Raw genomic sequence first — 19,974 nt, 5'->3', positions numbered from 1 at the left:
TAATGTTTGGGAAGACAGGGTAATAGAAAGTGCCCAAGTTGAACAGCAACAAAGTAAAAACAAATTTTTTAAATGAGGATATGTTAAGGGATCTCTGGTATAACATCAAGCATACTAATACTCTCATTATAGAGATCCCCAAAATAAGAGAGAGAGAAGAGAGCAGAAAACTTATTTGGAGAAATACTGGCTGCAAACTTCACTAACCTGGGGAAAAAAACAGACACCCAGGTCCAGGAAGCAGACAGCCACAAAGAAAATAACCCACAGGAAGCACACACTACAATATATAATAATTAAAATGGCAAAGATTAAGATAAAGAGAGATAAAGAGAGAATCTTAAAAGTACCAAGAGCAAAACAAGTAGTTATACACAAGGAAACCCCTTAATAATACTATCAGCTGGTTTTTCAGCAGGAACCTTGCAGGCCAAAATGTAGTAGCATAACATATTTAAAATGCTGAAAGGAGAAAACTACAAACAATAATACTCTCCCTGACAAGGCTATCATTCAGAATTCAAGGACACAAAGAGTTTCTCAGACAAACAAAAGTAAAAGAATTTATCACCACTAAACTGACCTTTAAAAATATGTCAAAGGGACTTCAATGAAAAAGACAAGACGGGACACCTGGGTAGCTCAGTGGATTAAGCCTCTGCCTTCGGCTCAAGTCATGATCTCAGAGTCCAGGGATCGAGCCCCAAGTCGGGCTCTTTGCTCAGCGGGCAGCCTGCTTCCCTTCTTCCCTCTCTGCCTGCCTCTCTGTCTACTTGTGATCTCTGTCAGTCAAATAAATAAATAAAATCTTTAAAAAAAAAAAAGAAAGAAAAAGATAAGACAATAATTAGAAGAAAATTACAAAAACAAAATTTCATGAGCAGAAGAAACAAAAAAATGAGCCTAGCAGTAAAAAAAGAGAGACGGGGCAAACCAAGAAACAGACTCTCAAATGCAGAGAACAAGCTGATGCTTACCAGAGGGGAGGTGGGTTTCGGGATGGATGAAATAGGTAATGGGATTAGGAAGCGTACTTGTGATAAGCACCAGGTTTTGTATGGAAGTGTAAAATCACTAATTGTACACTGAAAATAATATTATACTGTATGTTAACTGGAATTTAAATAACAACTTAAAAAAAAAGAATGAAGTCATGCCATTTGCAACAACGGGATGGATGGATCTAGAAGGTATAATGCTGAGTGAAATAAGTCAGAGAAAGAGAAATACTATCTGATTTCACTCATACATGGAATTTAAGAAACAAAACAAATGAAAGGGAAGGAAAGAAGCAAAACAAAAACTAGACTTCTAACTATGAAGAACAAACTGATGGTTACCATAAGGAGGGGGGAGGGTACAGGTGAAATAGGTGAAGGGGATTAAGAGTACACTTATCTTGACGAGCACTGAGTAATATACAGAATTATCCAATCACTATATTGTACCCCTGAAATGAATACAACACTGTATGTTAACTATACTGGAAATAAAATTTTTAAAAAGACCTATATGAAAAAATTAAAATATTTTAGATTCCTATATTCCTTCCTCAATCCTTATGTTAAATGGTAAAGTAGTTCGAAAATATTCTTCTTAGGGTGCCTGGGTGGCTCAGTGGGTTAAAGCCTCTGCCTTCGGCTCAGGTCATAATCCCAGGGTCCTGGGATCAAGTCCCACATTGGGCTCTCTGCTCTGAGGGGAGCCTGCTTCCTCCTCTCTCTCTCTGCCTGCCTCTCTGCCTACTTGTCATCTCTGTCAAGTAAATAGATAAAATCTTAAAAAAATTTTAAAAATTAAAATAAATAAAATATTCTTCCTAGCTTTCCAGAAAAATAAAGGTAAATCTAGACCTGTGGCACTGGTAGACCTAGCCCATTTTGAATTGTACTCAAGTGTAATAAATGTTCCTCAGTCATATCTGGCCCACATCTATCTCATGTTTCCAATGCCCCAAAAGCAAACAGAAAAGCTACAGGTGAGAGATGGTCAGTCATAGCTGGGAGTTCCCTCTTGTCTTCCTGCTAGGGTAGGAGCAGGCAATGAGTTTCCTGGAGGAGAGACCTCCTGCCTAAAAAGTCCTACACCCAGAACACTGGGCAAAGAATCTGGTCAAAAACAAAAGAAAATTATTTCTTGTAATTAAAAGAATGTAAAGAATAATTTTGAAAATAATTTAACACCTAATACATTTAGGATATAACCCACAGGATGCCAGAAAAAGTAGATAACATTGAAAGAAAAATCTGGTCTAGAAATAAATTCTGAACTGGCCCACATTCAGACCTATGAAGACATAAATTTTTCTTTATGTGAATTCAATATACAATACCCAATTCAAATAGAAAAATAACAATATTTTAAACAATAAACTGGAAACCAAACAAACAAAAAACTCAAGAATTACTCCAAGAAAACAGGAAAGGATTCTAAGAAAAGGAAGATAAGATTTAATTTTCTGTGGCTGTTGGTTTCACTCATAGAAGTTAAAGAAGTGAGGAGCTAATTAAGCATTTCCATTAGACCTTGATGCCCAAAAGGCCCTCCTCTGACCATCAGAGCTTTACTAGCATAACAATATATTTCTTTACCCAACAGTTAATATTATTTACATATCACAATATTATAAAATACTATTCATTAATTTAAAGTATAAAAGTTTTTATGGAATTATAAATTTTATTAATCTTGACAATGGATATAAGAAGTGTTCAACTATTCTAATTTATTTTTCATATTAAGTAATCAATGGGCATTGCCTAAGGTAAATCAATATAATACAAAAAGATATGAATAAAAATATAATTATTAAAATAAGATCATGTGATATTACATATTATGTATATATTATACATGTATAACTATAAAGTACATATGCATATAATGTATAATGATATATAATTATATATTTCAATAGTATATATAGTATATTATTTGGTAACATATTTTAATAATATAAAATATTATATACCATATATATGTATGCTATATATTACATACTATATATAAATATATACTATATATATTTTAAAAGTAGTATATAATAATATATTTTAATAATAATGTGAATGTTGTTAAAATAATAAAAATATAAGAATATATACATGACAGAGAAAGTGGGCTAAATGTGTTATAGGTAATACGACCAACATTGCCTAAAGTTTATAAATCAAAATAGGGGTAAGAGCACATTTACTTTAAATAATAAATTTAGCTACAAGAAGAGTTTAAACAGAAATTATAAAGTCTTCAGTAGAACTCCCTGAAGAAGATAAGGAAGAATTACTATCAAATTTGGCTTTTTATACTTATTAAAATAATTTTGCCAGGTACATGTACAAATTTTGTAATAAAAATTATGAGTATCAGAAATAAAAATATGTGCTGCAAAATCCCATTTTTGCAAAAATATATAGAGAGGGAGCCACAGTAACAGATGAAGAAAGAATGTAGAAGATACATATTAATCAAAATATTAATAGTGGTCATCACTTCCTGAGTAGAGAGATGCCATAAATTTACATAAATTTCCTTATATGTTTCTATTTAACTTTTTTTTTTTTAAGATTTTATTTATTTATTTGTCAGAGAGAGAGAGAGGGAGAGCGAGCAAGCACAGGCAGACAGAATGGCAGGCAGAGGCAGAGGGAGAAGCAGGCTCCCTGACGAGCAAGGAGCCCGATGTGGGACTCGATCCCAGGACGCTGGGATCATGACCCGAGCCGAAGGCAGCTGCTTAACCAACTGAGCCACCTAGGCGTCCCTCTATTTAACTTTTAAATGGGGCAGAACATAAATTATTTTGTAATTAAAAAAATTTTTAGTACTTAAATTTGTTTTTTTTTTTAAATGAACAGGATGGGAAAATTGCTCAACCAATTACTTTACCTTTCAATGATGCATCTAATTATATCAATAATTTATTTCTAATATATATAAAATATTTACAAATATTATAAATTTTTTAAACAGGCATAAAAAGTTTCTTCTAAATACTCATTAAATTTCTTTAAATTCTCCAACTTTATGTCTACAAGCGAAAATCTGGGTTATAAAAATTTTTTACAGATAATTTTTCATGATGTACTATTCTCTATATTAAGGAATGCACGTGTATTTGTGATATTTTTATTCTACTTCCTACTTCCAAAATAATTGCAACAGATGTTTCTTCTACAAAATACTCTTCCTTCTACACATTTCAAATTTTTAACTATAGTAGAAAGTAAGTGTAATCTCTAAATGCAAATATAAATGTAAACTGTATAAAATTTTTGTTATAATGTTGAATGATTTTTAAATGTATAAATTTTTTTAAATAATAAGATTAAATAATTACATACCAAAGCAATTCCAGCAGAATAATGAGTAACACACATCTTTCCAGGAATTGTTGCTCCTACATAACCTGGATGATCTCTATAACTAAATAAATAAGTATATATTTAAAATTAATTTTGACAAACATTTCAAAGATGAGAATTTCTGCTAATAATTTGTCTGGGGCCAATAAAATCCTAGACTGAAGCAAACTGAGGTACAATATTTCCATACTTATTATTTCAAATTAAGAAGACATTTTTAATTAAATGAGATTAAGCATATTATATATACTTTTTAAGATTTTATTTATTTATTTTTCAGAGAGAGAAAGAGAGCACCAGCAAGTGGAGCAGCAGGCAGAGAGAGAAGCAGACTCCCTGCTGACCAAGGGACTCAATCCCAGGACCCTGGGATCATTTTCTACTCTTGTAGAAAACTTACCAGTTTCTCATAAGAATGACTTCATTGCTCTATAACTTAACATTATTAATTCTTCTTTGAGTAGGGGCCCATATAAATTGTCAATAATGCACTATTCTCAGAGATTTTTCATAAAAATTATTCCATTTAATTCTCAATTTAAGCCAATGAAATAGATATTATTATCTCCATTGAACAAATCATACATCAGATGAGAACTTAAAAGTAACTATCTCGAAGATGGCAGAAAAGTAGCAGGCTGAGACTACTTCAGGTAGCGGGATATCAGATAGATAGCTTATCTAAAGATTGCAAACACCTACAAACCCAACGGGAGATCGAAGAGAAGAAGAACAGCAACTCTAGAAACAGAAAATCAACCACTTTCTGAAAGGTAGGACTGGCGGAGAAGTGAATCCAAAGCGACGGGAAGATAGACCGCGGGGGAGGGGCCGGCTCCCGGCAAGCGGTGGAGCAACGGAGCACAAAATCAGGACTTTTAAAAGTCTGTTCCGCTGAGGGACATGGCTCCAGAGGCTTAACCGGGGTGAAGCCCACGCAGGGTCAGCGTGGCCTCAGGTCTCGCAGGGTCACAGAAGGATCGGGGGTGTCTGAGTGTCGCAGAGCTTACAGGTAGTAGAACGGGGAAGCCGGCTACAGAGACAGAGCCGAGGAGTGAGCTCTAAGCTCGGGGTTACCTTGAACCGGTCGCAGGGTCCGTCAGCTCGGAGCGCGGCCGGAGGCCAGGGTGACGGGAGTAATTGGGCGCTGTTCTCTGAGGGCGCACTGAGGAGTGGGGCCCCGGGCTCTCGGCTCCTCTGGGCCGGAGACCGGGAGGCCAGCATCTTCATTCCCGCCCTCCAGAACTCTATGGAAAGCGCCCAGGGAACAAAAGCTCCCGAAAGCAAACCCGATCAGATTACTCAGACCAACCAGGTAAGGGCGGTGCAACTCCGCCTGGGGCAAAGACACTTGAGAATCACTACAACAGGCCCCTCCCCCAGAAGATCAACAAGAAGCCCAGCCAGGACCAAGTTCGCCTACCAAGGAGTGCAGTTTCAATACCAAGGAGAGCAGCGGAATTCCAGAGGAGGAGAAAGCAAAGCACGGAACTCATGCCTTTCTCCCCATGATTCTTTAGCCTTGCAGTTAATTTAATTTTTTTTTCTTCTTCAATTTTTTTTTCTCTTCGTCTGCTAAATTTTTTTAACTTTTACCCTTTTCTTTTTTAACGTTTTTAAACTAGTTTATCTAATATATATTTTTTTTCTTTATTGGTTTTCTTTTTTTAATTCTTTTTTTTTTTTTCGTTCTGAACCTCTTTTTATCCCCTTTGTCCCCCCTCACGATTTGGGATCTCTTCTGCTTTGGCTAAAGCATATTTTCCTGGGGTTGTTGCCACCCTTTTAGTATTTTACTTGCTCCTTCATCTACTCTTATCTGGAAAAATGACAAGGCGGAAAAATTCACCACAAAAAAAAGAACAAGAGGCAGTACCAAAGGCTAGGGACCTAATCAATACAGACATTGGTAATATGTCAGATCTAGAGTTCAGAATGACGATTCTCAAGGTTCTAGCCGGGCTCGAAAAAGGCATGGAAGATATTAGAGAAACCCTCTCGGGATATATAAAAGCCCTTTCTGGAGAAATAAAAGAACTAAAATCTAACCAAGTTGAAATCAAAAAAGCTATCATGAGATGCAATCAAAAATGGAGGCTCTCACTGCTAGGATAAATGAGGCAGAAGAAAGAATTAGCGATATAGAAGACCAAATGACAGAGAATAAAGAAGCTGAGCAAAAGAGGGACAAACAGCTACTGGACCACGAGGGGAGAATTCGAGAGATAAGTGACACCATAAGACGAAACAACATTAGAATAATTGGGATTCCAGAAGAAGAGGAAACAGAGAGGGGAGCAGAAGGTATATTGGAGAGAATTATTGGAGAGAATTTCCCTAATATGGCAAAGGGAGCAAGCATCAAAATCCAGGAGGTTCAGAGAATCCCCCTCAAAATCAATAAGAATAGGTCCACACCCCGTCACCTAATAGTAAAATTTACAAGTCTTAGTGACAAAGAGAAAATCCTGAAAGCAGCCCGGGAAAAGAAGTCTGTAACGTACAATGGTAAAAATATTAGATTGGCAGCAGACTTATCCACAGAGACCTGGCAGGCCAGAAAGAGCTGGCATGATATATTCAGAGTACTAAATGAGAAAAACACGCAGCCAAGAATACTATATCCAGCTAGGCTATCATTGAAAATAGAAGGAGAGATTAAAAGCTTCCAGGACAAACAAAAACTGAAAGAATTTGCAAATACCAAACCAGCTCTAAAGGAAATATTGAAAGGGGTCCTCTAAGCAAAGAGAGACCCTAAAAGTAGTAGATCAGGAAAGGAACAGAAAAAATATACAATAACAGTCACCATACAGGCAATACAATGGCACTAAATTCCTATCTCTCAATACTTACCCTGAATGTTAATGGGCTAAATGCCCCAATCAAAAGACACAGGGAATCAGAATGGAGAAAAAAACAAAACCCATCTATATGCTGCCTACAAGAAACTCATCTTAAACCCGAAGACACCTCCAGATTTAAAGTGAGGGGGTGGAAAACAATTTACCATGCTAATGGACATCAGAAGAAAGCAGGAGTGGCAATCCTTATATCAGATCAATTAGATTTTAAGCCAAAGACTATAATAAGAGATGAGGAAGGACACTATATCATACTCAAAGGAACTGTCCAACAAGAAGATCTAACAATTTTAAATATCTATGACCCTAATGTGGGAGCAGCCAACTATATAAACCAATTAATAACAAAATCAAAGAAACACATTGACAATAATACAATAATAGTTAGGGACTTTAACACTCCCCTCACTGAAATGGGCAGATCATCCAAGCAAAAGATCAACAAGGAAATAAAGGCCTTCAATGACACACTGGACCAGATGGACATCACAGATATATTCAGAACATTTCATCCCAAAGCAACAGAATACACATTCTTCTCTAGTGCACATGGAACATTCTCCAGAATAGATCACATCCTCGGTCCTAAATCAGGTCTCAACCGGAATCAAAAGATTGGAATCATTCCCTGCATATTTTCAGACCACAATGCTCTGAAGCTAGAACTCAATCACAAGAGGAAATTTGGAAAGAACCCAAATACATGGAGACTAAACAGCATCCTTCTAAAGAATGAATGGGTCAACCGGGAAATTAAAGAAGAATTGAAAAAATTCATGGAAACAAATGATAATGAAAACACAATGGTTCAGAATCTGTGGGACACAACAAAGGCAGTCCTGAGAGGAAAATATATAGTGGTACAAGCCTTTCTCAAGAAACAAAAAAGGTCTCAGGTACACAACCTAACCCTACACCTAAAGGAGCTGGAGAAAGAACAAGAAAGAAACCCTAAACCAAGCAGGAGAAGAGAAATCATAAAGATCAGAGCAGAAATCAATGAAATAGAAACCAAAAAAACAATAGAACAAATCAACGAAACTAGGAGCTGGTTCTTTGAAAGAATTAATAAGATCGATAAACCCCTGGCCAGACTTATCAAAAAGAAAAGAGAAAGGACCCAAATAAATAAAATCATGAATGAAAGAGGAGAGATCACAACGAACACCAAAGAAATACAGACAATTATAAGAACATACTATGAGCAACTCTACGCCAACAAATTTGACAATCTGGAAGAAATGGATGCATTCCTAGAGACATATAAACTACCACAACTGAACCAGGAAGAAATAGAAAGCCTGAACAGACCCATAACCAGTAAGGAGATTGAAACAGTCATCAAAAATCTCCAAACAAACAAAAGCCCAGGGCCAGACGGCTTCCCGGGGGGGAATTCTACCAAACCTTTAAAGAAGAACTAATTCCTATTCTCCTGAAACTGTTCCAAAAAATAGAAATGGAAGGAAAACTTCCAAACTCATTTTATGAGGCCAGCATCACCTTGATCCCAAAACCAGACAAGGATCCCATCAAAAAAGAGAACTACAGACCAATATCCTTAATGAACACAGATGCAAAAGTTCTCACCAAAATACTAGCCCATAGATTCAACAGTACATTAAAAGGATTATTCACCACGACCAAGTGGGATTTATTCCAGGGCTGCAAGGTTGGTTCAACATCCACAAAACAATCAATGTGATACAACACATTAATAAAAGAAAGAACAAGAACCATATGATACTCTCCATAGATGCTGAAAAAGCATTTGACAAAGTACAGCAAGTCTTCCGGATCAAAACTCTTCAAAGTGTAGGGATAGAGAGCACATACCTCAATATTATCAAAGCCATCTATGAAAAACCGCAAATATCATTCTCAATGGAGAAAAACTGAAAGCTTTTCCGCTAAGGTCAGGAACACGGCAGGGATGTCCGTTATCACCACTGTTATTCAACATAGTACTAGAAGTCCTAACCTCAGCAATCAGACAACAAAAGGAAATTAAAGGCATCCAAATTGGCAAAGAAGAAGCCAAACTATCACTCTTCGCAGATGATGTGATACTATATGTGGAAAACCCAAAAGACTCCACTCCAAAACTGCTAGAACTTGTACAGGAATTCAGTAAAGTGTCAGGATATAAAATCAATGCACAGAAATCAGTTGCATTTCTCTATACCAACAACAAGACAGAAGAAAGAGAAATTAAGGAGTCAATCCCATTTATAATTGCACCCAAAACTATAAGATACCTAGGAATAAATCTAACCAAAGAGGCTAAGAATCTATACACAGAAAACTATAAAGTACTCACGTAAGAAATTGAGGAAGACACAAAGAAATGGAAAAATGTTCCATGCTCCTGGATTGGAAGTATAAATATTGTGAAAATGTCTACGCTACCTAAAGCAATCTACACATTTAATGCAATTCCTATCAAAGTACCATCCATTTTTTTCAAAAAAATAGAACAAATAATCCTAAAATTTATATGGAACCAGAAAAGACCTCGAATAGCCAAAGCAATATTGAAAAAGAAAGCCAAAGTCGGTGGCATCACAATTCCGGACTTCAAGCTCTATTACAAAGCTGTCATCATCAAGACAGCATGGTACTGGCACAAAAACAGACACATCATCAATGGAACAGAATAGAGAGCCCAGAAATAGACCCTCAACTCTATGGTCAACTAATCTTCGACAAAGCAGGAAAGAATGTCCAATGGAAAAAAGACAGCCTCTTCAATAAATGGTGTTGGGAAAATTGGGCAGCCACATGCAGAAAAATGAAATTGGATCATTTCCTTACACCACACACGAAAATAGACTCAAAATGGATGAAGGACCTCAATGTGAGACAGGAATCCATCAAAATCCTTGAGGAGAACACAGGCAGCAACCTCTTCGACCTCAGCCGCAGCAACATCTTCCTAGGAACATCACCAAAGGCAAGGGAAGCAAGGGCAAAAATGAACTATTGGGATTTCATCAAGATCAAAAGCTTTTGCACAGCAAAGGAAACAGTTAACCAAACCAAAAGACAACTGACAGAATGGGAGAAGATATTTGCAAATGACATATCAGATAAAGGGCTAGTGTCCAAAATCTATAAAGAACTTAGCAAACTCAACACCCAAAGAACAAATAATCCAATCAAGAAATGGGCAGAAGACATGAACTGACATTTCTGCAAAGAAGACATCCAGATGGCCAACAGACACATGAAAAAGTGCTCCACATCACTCGGCATCAGGGAAATACAAATCAAAACCACAATGAGATACCACCTCACACCAGTCAGAATGGCTAAAATTAACAAGTCAGGAAATGACAGATGCTGGCGAGGATGCGGAGAAAGGGGAACCCTCCTACACTGTTGGTGGAAATGCAAGCTGGTGCAACCACTCTGGAAAACAGCATGGAGGTTCCTCAAAATGTTGAAAATAGAACTACCCTATGACCCAGCAATTGCACTACTGGGTATTTACCCTAAAGATACAAACGTAGTGATCCGAAGGGGCACGTGCACCCGAATGTTTATAGCAGCAATGTCTACAATAGCCAAACTATGGAAAGAACCTAGATGTCCATCAACAGACGAATGGATAAAGAAGAAGTGGTATATATACACAATGGAATACTATGCAGCCATCAAAAGAAATGAAATCTTGCCATTTGCGACGACGTGGATGGAACCAGAGGGTATCATGCTTAGCGAAATAAGTCAATTGGAGAAAGACAACTATCATATGATCTCCCTGATATGAGGGAGAGGAGATGCAACATGGGGGGTTAAGGGGGTAGGAGAAGAGTAAATGAAACAAGATGGGATTGGGAGGGAGACAAACCAAAAGTGACTCTTAATCTTACAAAACAAACTGAGGGTTAATGGGGGGAGGGGGGGGGGGGGGGTGGGGTTATGGACATTGGGGAGTTTATGTGCTATGGTGAGTGCTGTGAAGTGTGTAAACCTGGCGATTCACAGACCTGTACCCCTGGGGATAAAAATATATGTTTATAAAAAATAAAATTAAAAAAATGCAAAAAAAAAAAAAAAAGTAACTATCTCAAGGTAACACAATTAATAAGTGCTAGTGAAGGATATGAATTTAAGGCAATCTGAACCCAGAGCCATACTTTCAACCACTAAGATACAGACACTCTAAACATGTTCTGCCATCTTTAGAACCCCCATCAAAACAAACATTCCAAACTATATGTAAAGAAACTTGTTTCAATTATCAATTGGAACATGCCCCTAGTTTCAACTCTACTTCACATCACATTGCACTGTCTTCCTAGTGCTCTCTTTATTCTGTCTCTCTGATATTTTTTATGCCTAACCCTTCCAGCACTTGATTACAAGTATTCACTCTTACATGCAACTTTGGATCCCCGCTCCCCCATGTTTTGAGTACTGTTTACACTCATTCTTAATCCAAGAGAGTGCTACCAATAGATGTGAAAATGTAAGGACTGGTATTCAGCATCATACTAGAGGTCCTAGCCTGTTAAATAAGACCAAAAATGTAAAATAAAAGGTATATGGATTGGAAAAGAAGGAATACAGTTTTCTCTGTTTATGGATGACATGGTTGTCTAGGAAATCCCACAGTATATAAAAAAGCTACTAGCACTGATTGTGTTCAGCAGGTTTTCATGTCTCAAAGTCAATGTACAAAAGTCAATCTGATTTTCACATACTAGCAATAAAATATTTGAAACTAAAGTAAAATGAAACATTTACAATAGTGCTGATGTTATTTAAGGGTATGAACATGCAATGAGTAGTCAGTAAGACCTAGAGATCTAATACAATAGAGGAGATAACAATGTTGTTTTATAATCTTGAAATCTGCTAAGAGCTTAGAAATTTATTATTTCAAACACACAAAAAATGGTAATTGTATAACATGATAGATGTGCTTATTACCACTGCAACAGCAATCATATAATATATAAATGTATTTATTAACATGTTGTATACCTTAGATTTGCAATGTTATGCAGAATTCAAATACATTTGAATAAAAAATTTAAAGAAAAGTAAATTAATTTTTTTCCATTCTGTGTTCAAAAAAGAAGAAAAAATAGCACTAAAAACATGATATACTAGGATATAAAGCTAACATAAATGTGAGAAAAATGTACATCCTGATAGACACTGGTATATCTGTATACTGATAGAACTGTATACTACAGAACACTGATGAAAGAAATTCAAAAAGATCTAAGTAAATGGAAGAAAATACCAAGTGCATTGACTGGAAGAGTTAGTATTATTAAGCTGCCAGTTCTCTCCACACTACTGTATAGATTCTATGCAGTTCCAATCAACATTCTAGCAAGATATTTTATAGCAACTGAGAAGCTGACTCTAACACTTATGTAGAAAGGCAAAAACTTAGAATAACCGAAACGATTTTCAAAAAGAAGAACACATTTGGGGAACTTATACTACTTGATTTAAATGTTTTTTTTTATAAAGCTATAGTAATCAAGGCAGTGAGTTATTCACAAAAGAAGAGGCCAAAAATAAACTCTTGCACCGGGTGTGGTGCAAAAACAATGAATAGTGTTACGCTGAAAATAAATTTAAAAATTTTTAAATAAATAAATAAATAAATAAACTCTTACATATAAAGTCAAATCATTGTTACTACTGAGGAGGGAGCCCAAGCGCAAAAAGAGCCCAAAAGTGCAAAAGAAATTAAATGGAGAAACTATAATTTTTTCAAGAATTAATGTTGAATAATTATTTATTCATATGCAAAAATGTCCTCCTCCATATTTTTTGGTACAACATCAAAACATGATTCATCATCCAAAACATGATTCATAAAATAAAAAATTGATAGGTTAATAATGAATTCATCAAAATCTGCTTTTTAAAATATACTATTAAGAAAATGAAAAGACTACCCACAGCCAGAAAATATTCTGAAATCATATATATTATATAGGACATGTACCTAAATGCTTAAAGAACACTTAATAGGAAGAGCTGGTCCAAGATGGCAACATAGGAAGATCCTGATCTTACCTCCTCCATAGACATACCAAATCTATACCTATTTGTAGAGAAACTCCTCCTGAAAAAGGACTTATGGCTAACTGAACAGCTTCTGTACAACGAAAGATAGAAAGACAAGAGGGACTGGCAAGACAGGAGACACAGTAATGAAGAGAAATCCCACATCTAATACTGCGAATGGCAGTGAGGAGTGATAGCACTGAGAGACCAGGAGCAGATTCATCTGCTCTGGGGCACAAAAAGAAAAACAAAACAAAACAAAACAAACAAAAAACAAACAATCAAAAAAACCTGTGGTTAAAAGAGCAACTAGTACATAAAAGAACAAGCTCTAGAAATCCACTAAATGTCAGGGGAGTTGCTGGACTCTGTGGGTCAGAGAGGCTAGCGAGTGCAATGGTTTACACTCAGCCTACAACTTGATCTTGTAGATGAGAGCAGGGTCTGGGAGCCATAACCAACCTGCAAGCACCTGGCCCCTAGCTCACACCACCCATAAATGCCCTGAGACACAGAAAAAAAGCCATGGTTTAAAAGACCAACTAGTATATAAGAGATACAGCCCCAGAACTCAGCCAAACTATGGGGGTATGGGAGTAGTAGGGAGCTGCTAGATCCTAGAACTCTCTCCAGGACAAGGGAGCTAGCAAGTACAACAGTTCCTTTTCCTCTTCCACCTTGATAATGTGAATGGGAGCAAGGTACAGATGCCCTGGCTCATTTACCACCTCAGTGAGCCCTGTGCCCCTGATCCTACCAATCCCAGCTGTTCCACTGGAATGCCCCTGGTCACTGCTCACTGCAGCCCTAGCCATTATGCCAAGGTGACACATGTACAAAGCCACCTCAGAACAATTCAAGCCCACACCACTGCAGCTTCCAACAGCTCGATAAGGCACCCCCAATGCAGAACACTCAGGACCTCCAACTGACACCTGCTTCAGTTCCAGTCACCCCCAACAGTGTGTGCCATGACTATAGTGCCCCAGAAATCTCCAGCCAATGCTCACCTTGGTTCCAGCTGCAACACCCCCCCAAGGGCACTCTTGCTCTGAGCACCTCAGGATACTTAACTTCAGCTATCCTGCCAGGGCACCGTTTGCATGGAGAGCCCAAGGACCACACCAACCCTTTCCCACTTCAGCTTTACCTGTCCTGCAGGGTGCCTGCCGCCTCAAGAGCCCCAGGAAGATCCAGCCTATGCCATTTCAGCTACAGCTGTCCCACCAGGGTGCCCTTCGAACAGAACAGGACTCTCTGGTCTACACCCCATCTTGGTTCCAGCAGTCCAGCCTAGGCATCCTCTAAGCAGAGAGTTCCAGAACACCATGGCTTACATCCACTTCAGCTTCAAGTATCCTGTCAGGACACCCTTTGTGTAGAAAGCCCAGGGACCACCCTAGACTGTGCTCATATCAGTTGTAGCTGTCCTGCTAGGAGGCCCTCAGAATGTAGAGGCCCAGAATACCCTGGTCTGCACCCACTTCAACTTCAGCTGTCCTGCCAAAGTGCCCACTGTGCAAAGAGCCATAGAACCCATCAGATTGCAATCACTCTAGATTCACAGTCATATCAGGATAGCCTCAGTGCATAGAGCCTCAGACCACCCCGGCCCACACTCACTTCAGCCCTGGCCATCCCACCAGAGCAGCCCTAGCACAGACTGCACCATGGCCCTCAGCCCACTTCATCTACAGCTCCAGTTAGCAAAAGTCAACAAGGGAAGCTGACACAAGGAATGAATATAAACAAGACCATTCCTTCAAGTTTAGGAAAGGTAGCTTTTCTAATTCATATAAACAAACAGAAATTCAAGAAAAATAGAGATACAGAAAAATTGCTCCAACAGAAAGAAAAAGACATCAGAAAAACAACTAATGAAAAAGAGATATGCAATATGCCTCAGAAAGAATTTATAGTGATAATCATAAAAGATGTTCACTGGGGTGATCAGAAAAAGTAGAAAAACTGAGTGAGACCTTCAGTAAAAAGAAAATATTTTTTAAAAACCAATCTGACTTGAAGGATGCAATAACTAAAAGAAAAATAATCTAGATAGAGAGAATCAATAGATTAGTAGCTGCAGAAGAATGGATCAGCAATCTGGAAGACAGGGTCATGGAAAGCATCCAAGCTAAACAGTAAAAAGAAAAAGGCGTTTTTAGAAAGTGAAAATAGGTTAAGGAACTCATTGGACAACATCAAACAAACAAATATTCCCTTTATCATTAGGGCCCAAGAAGAAAAGGAGAAAGGAGCAGAAAACATATTTGAAATAATAGGTACGGGCAGCTGGGTGGCTCAGTCAATTAAGGGTCTGCCTTTGGCTTGGGTCATGACCTTAGGGCTCTGGGATCAAGCCCTACATTGGGCTCTCCACTCAATGGGGCATCTGCTTCTCCCTCCTAGCTCTCCCTCTCACTCTCTCTCTCTCAATTAAATAAATAAAATCTTTAAAAAAAAATAATAGGTAAAAACTTCCCTAACTTCGAGAAGGCAATACACAGCCAGGTTCAGGAAGTGCAGAGAGTTGCAAACAAGATGAACCCAAGAAGGTCCACACCACAACACATAACAGCTAAAATGTCAGAAGTTAAAGACTGGGAATGTTAAAAGCAGTAAGAAAGAAACAACTACTTACATTCAAGGAAAACCCCACAAGACCATCAGTTGACTTTTCAGCAGAAACTGCAAACCAGAAGAGAGTGGCATGATATATTCAAAGTGCTGAAAAGAAAAAAACTTACAACCAAGAATACTCTACCTGGCAAGGTTATCATTTGGAATTGAAAGAGAGATAAAGAGTTTATCATTGGAACAAAAGTAAAAGGATTTAACCACCACTAAACCTCCTTATAATAAAAATGTTAAAGGGACTTAAGTGGAAAAAAATCCATAATTAGAAGCAAATTATGAGTTAAAGGATATAAAGTACAACAACATATATATAAAATGTGAAGAAGGGAGTAAAAAAACAAAAAGATCATAAACTTTAAATATAGACTGTTATACACTTAGGATGCTATATGTGAACATCATAGTAACCACAGACCCAAAACCTATAATAAATAAACATAAAATAAAGAAAGCCAAACATAACACTATATAAACTCATCAATCACAAGGAAAGAGATCAAGAGAAGAAGAAAGCAACAGAGAACAAAAACAACCAGAAAACAATTAAAATTGCGAAGGACTATACCTATCAATAATTTCTTTAAATTTAAATGGTCCAAATGTTCCAGTCGAGACACAGGGTGGCAAAATAGGTAAAAAGAACCATCTTTTGCTGCCTATTAGACTCTTACTTTAGGCCTAAAGATACATACAGACTCAAAGTGAAGGGATGAAGAAAGATATTCCATGCAAATGAAAGTGGAGGGGAAAAAAGCCAGGGTAGCAATTCTTATGTTGAACAAAATAGACTTTAAAACAAAGACTGCAGGGGTGACTGGGTGGCTCAGTCATTAAGCGTCTGCCTTTGGCTCAGGTCATGATCCCAGGGTTCTGGGACCAAGCCCCGCACCTGTTCCCTGCTCGGTGGGAAGCCTCTTTCTCCCTCTCCCACTCCCGCAGCTTGTGTTCCCTCTCTCGCTGTCTCTCTCTCTCTGTCAAATAAATAAATAAATCTTTAAAAAAAAAAACTGTAAAGAGACAAAGAATAACAATAGCAATAACAATACTGTTAAAAGGAATCAGTCCAACAAGAGAATATTACAAATATCTATGCACCCATCATTGGAATATCTAAGTATATAAAGAAAAGATTAACCAATATAAAGGGAGAAATTGACAATAATGTAAAAACAGTAGTGGACTTTGAACTCCATTTACATCTATTAATAGGTCACCCACATATAAAACCAATAAGGAAACAGTATCTTTGAGCAATACTTTAAACCTGATGGATTTAACAGGTAAATACACAGTACATTTCATACAAAAACAGCAGAATATACATTCTTTCAAGTGCACATGGAACATGCTCCAGGATAGGTCAAGGTAGGTCATAAAATAAAGTCTCAAAAAATTTAAAAAGACTGAAATTGTATCAGTCATCTTTTCTGACCACAACAATAAGAAACTAGAGGGGCACCTGGGTGGCTCAGTGGGTTAAGCCACTGCCTTCAGCTCAGGTCATGATCTCAGGGTCTTGGGATCGAGTCCCGCATCGGGCTCTCTGCTCAGCAGGGAGCCTGCTTCCCTTCCTCTCTCTCTGCCTGCCTCTCTGCCTATTTGTGATCTCTCTCTGTCAAATAAATAAAATAAAATCTTAAAAAAAAAATAAGAAACTAGAAATCAATTACAAGGAAGAAAAGAACTATAAAAACCAAACATGTGGAGATTAAATAACGTGCTACTAAACAACCAATAGGTCAACTAAGAAATCAAAGAGGAAATTTTAAAAAATGCATAGAGACAGATGAAAACAAAAACACAATGGCACTCAGAGAAAACAATTCTAAAAGGAAAATTGATGGCAATACAGTCCTACCTCAAAAAAAAACAAGAAAAATCTCAGTCTAACCTTATAACTAAAGGAACCAGAAAGAGAACAAGCCCAAAGTTAGTAGAATGAAGGAAACAATAAAGATCAGAGCAGAAGTAAATGAAATGAAGGCCAAAAAAAAAAAAAAAAAATCAATGGAAAAGATCAAAGAAATGAAGAGCTAGTTCTTTGTAAAGATACACAAATTTAATAAACTTTTCACCTATCTCAAGGTACTTTTTGTTTTCTCTTTTGATTTTTTTGACCCATAATTTTTTCAGTAGCATGATGTTTAAACTCTATATATTTGTGAATTTTCCAGTTTCCTTCTTGTGTTGATTTCTAGTTTCCTAAAATTATGATCAGAAAAGATGTCAGATATGCTTTAGATCTTCTTGAATATATTAAGACTTATTTTGTAGGAGGTGTCCAAGATGGCAGAGGAAGAGGAGACCTTGGTTTTGTCTGGACCCAGGAATTCAGCTAGATAGCTATCAAACCATTCTGAACACCTGCAAACACAACCAGAGATCTAAGAAAAGAATAGCTGGGACTCTACAGATAGAAAAGCAACCACTTTCTTCAATGGAGGAGGTGCAGAGAACTGAATCCGAGGTAATATATGGGAAGATAAAACCACAGTGGGAGGGAGCCCCCATAAGCTGGCACCAGAAAGTGATATATCAGCGGAGCACAAAATTGGAACTTTTAGAAGTCTGCTCCAATGAGGAATGTCCCCCCTGAAAGGCACTCAGGTGGCTAAGTAGGGGCAGAACCCTAGGCAGACCTCTGTGGCCTGAGGATCCGCAGGGTCACAAGAAGACTGAGGGTGCCTGAGTGTGGCAGAGTTGGGTTTTTTTTTCTTTTTCTTTTCCAAAAGAAAAGAGAAGGGACCCAAATAAATAAAATCATGAATGAAAGAGAAGAGATCACAACCAACATCGAAGAAATACAATTATAAGAACATATTATAGCATTATATTATATATATAATATATATTATATTGTATTATATTATATTAGAACATATTATAAGCAATTGTATGCCAAAAAATTAGACAATTTGGAAGAAATGGACGCATTCCTAGAGATGTATAAACTACCAAAACTGAAACAGGAAGTAATAGGAAACATAAGCAGACCCATAACCAGCAAGGAAATTGAAGCAGTAATCAAAAATCTCCCAACAGGGACGCCTGGGTGGCTCAGTTGGTTAAGCGGCTGCCTTCGGCTCAGGTCATGATCCCAGCGTCCTGGGATCGAGTCCCACATCGGGCTCCTTGCTTGGCAGGGAGCCTGCTTCTCCCTCCGCCTCTACCTGCCACTCTGTCTGCCTGTGCTCGCTCTTGCTTCTCTATGTCAAATAAATAAATAAAATATTAAAAAAAAAAATCTCCCAACAAACAAGAGCCCAGGGCCGGATGACTTCCAGGGGAATTCTACCAATCATTTAAAAAAGAATTAATGCCTACTCTTCTGAAGCTGTTTCAAAAAATAGAAATGAAAGAAAAGCTTCCAAACTCTATGAGGCTAGCGTTACCTTGATCCCCAAATCAGACGAAGACCACAAATACCGTATGATTTCACTCATACATAGATTTTAGAAACAAAACTAACAAGCAAAGAGAAGATAGAAACTTAAACCAAGAAACAGACTCTTAACTATAAAGAACAAACTGATGGTTACAAGAAGGGAGGTGAGTGAGGGGATGGGTGAAACAGGTGATGGGGTTTAAGGAGAGCACTTGTGATGATGTATGAAGTGCTGAATCACGGTACACCTGAAACTAATATTACACTGCATGTTAACTAACCAATTTCAATTAAAACGTAAAAAAAAATAAAAAGGGCCTGTCTGAGCCAATGTGAGCTTATAGTTGGATGGTGTCAGCAATCAGACCACATACTTGCCCTCACCCCATTTCTGGAGCTGCAGTCATAGCAAACTGCAGGGCACTCCCTTCGCATTATCTTGAGAGGCTTTCACTGGTAAGTAGGGCCTGCAGTCAAATCAGATGCCTGCCCTTTGTCTGTCTGTCGGGGTTCAGGGTGCTCTCCCTCCCTCGTCCCATGAGAAGCTTTTGCTGGTGGGCAGGGCCAGCAATCAGACCAGATGCCTGCTCCCAGTCTGTCTGCCAGGGCCGCAGTGACCCTGAACAACAGAGCTCTCTCACTGTACTCACCCCTGAGAGATTTCTTTTGGTGGGTGGGGCCCGCA

General features: G+C 37.7%; 1 protein-coding gene across 1 annotated transcript in view; it reads right to left on the bottom strand.

Annotated features, from left to right (window-relative positions):
* LOC111144478 (ADAM metallopeptidase domain 32) overlaps nucleotides 1–19,974 on the bottom strand; it is a 192,555-nt gene that overhangs the window by 103,083 nt on the left and 69,498 nt on the right. Inside the window, exon 12 of the mRNA XM_022498780.1 lies at nucleotides 4,344–4,425. Within this exon, the coding sequence (XP_022354488.1) occupies nucleotides 4,344–4,425 (82 nt within the window). The remainder of the gene's footprint in view (nucleotides 1–4,343; nucleotides 4,426–19,974) is intronic.

The sequence above is a fragment of the Enhydra lutris genome, unplaced genomic scaffold, assembly GCF_002288905.1.
Source record: "Enhydra lutris kenyoni isolate GAN:26980312 unplaced genomic scaffold, ASM228890v2 scaffoldscaffold11, whole genome shotgun sequence".
Classification (NCBI taxonomy): domain Eukaryota; kingdom Metazoa; phylum Chordata; class Mammalia; order Carnivora; family Mustelidae; genus Enhydra; species Enhydra lutris.
This window is presented reverse-complemented; position numbering and strand designations above follow the sequence as displayed.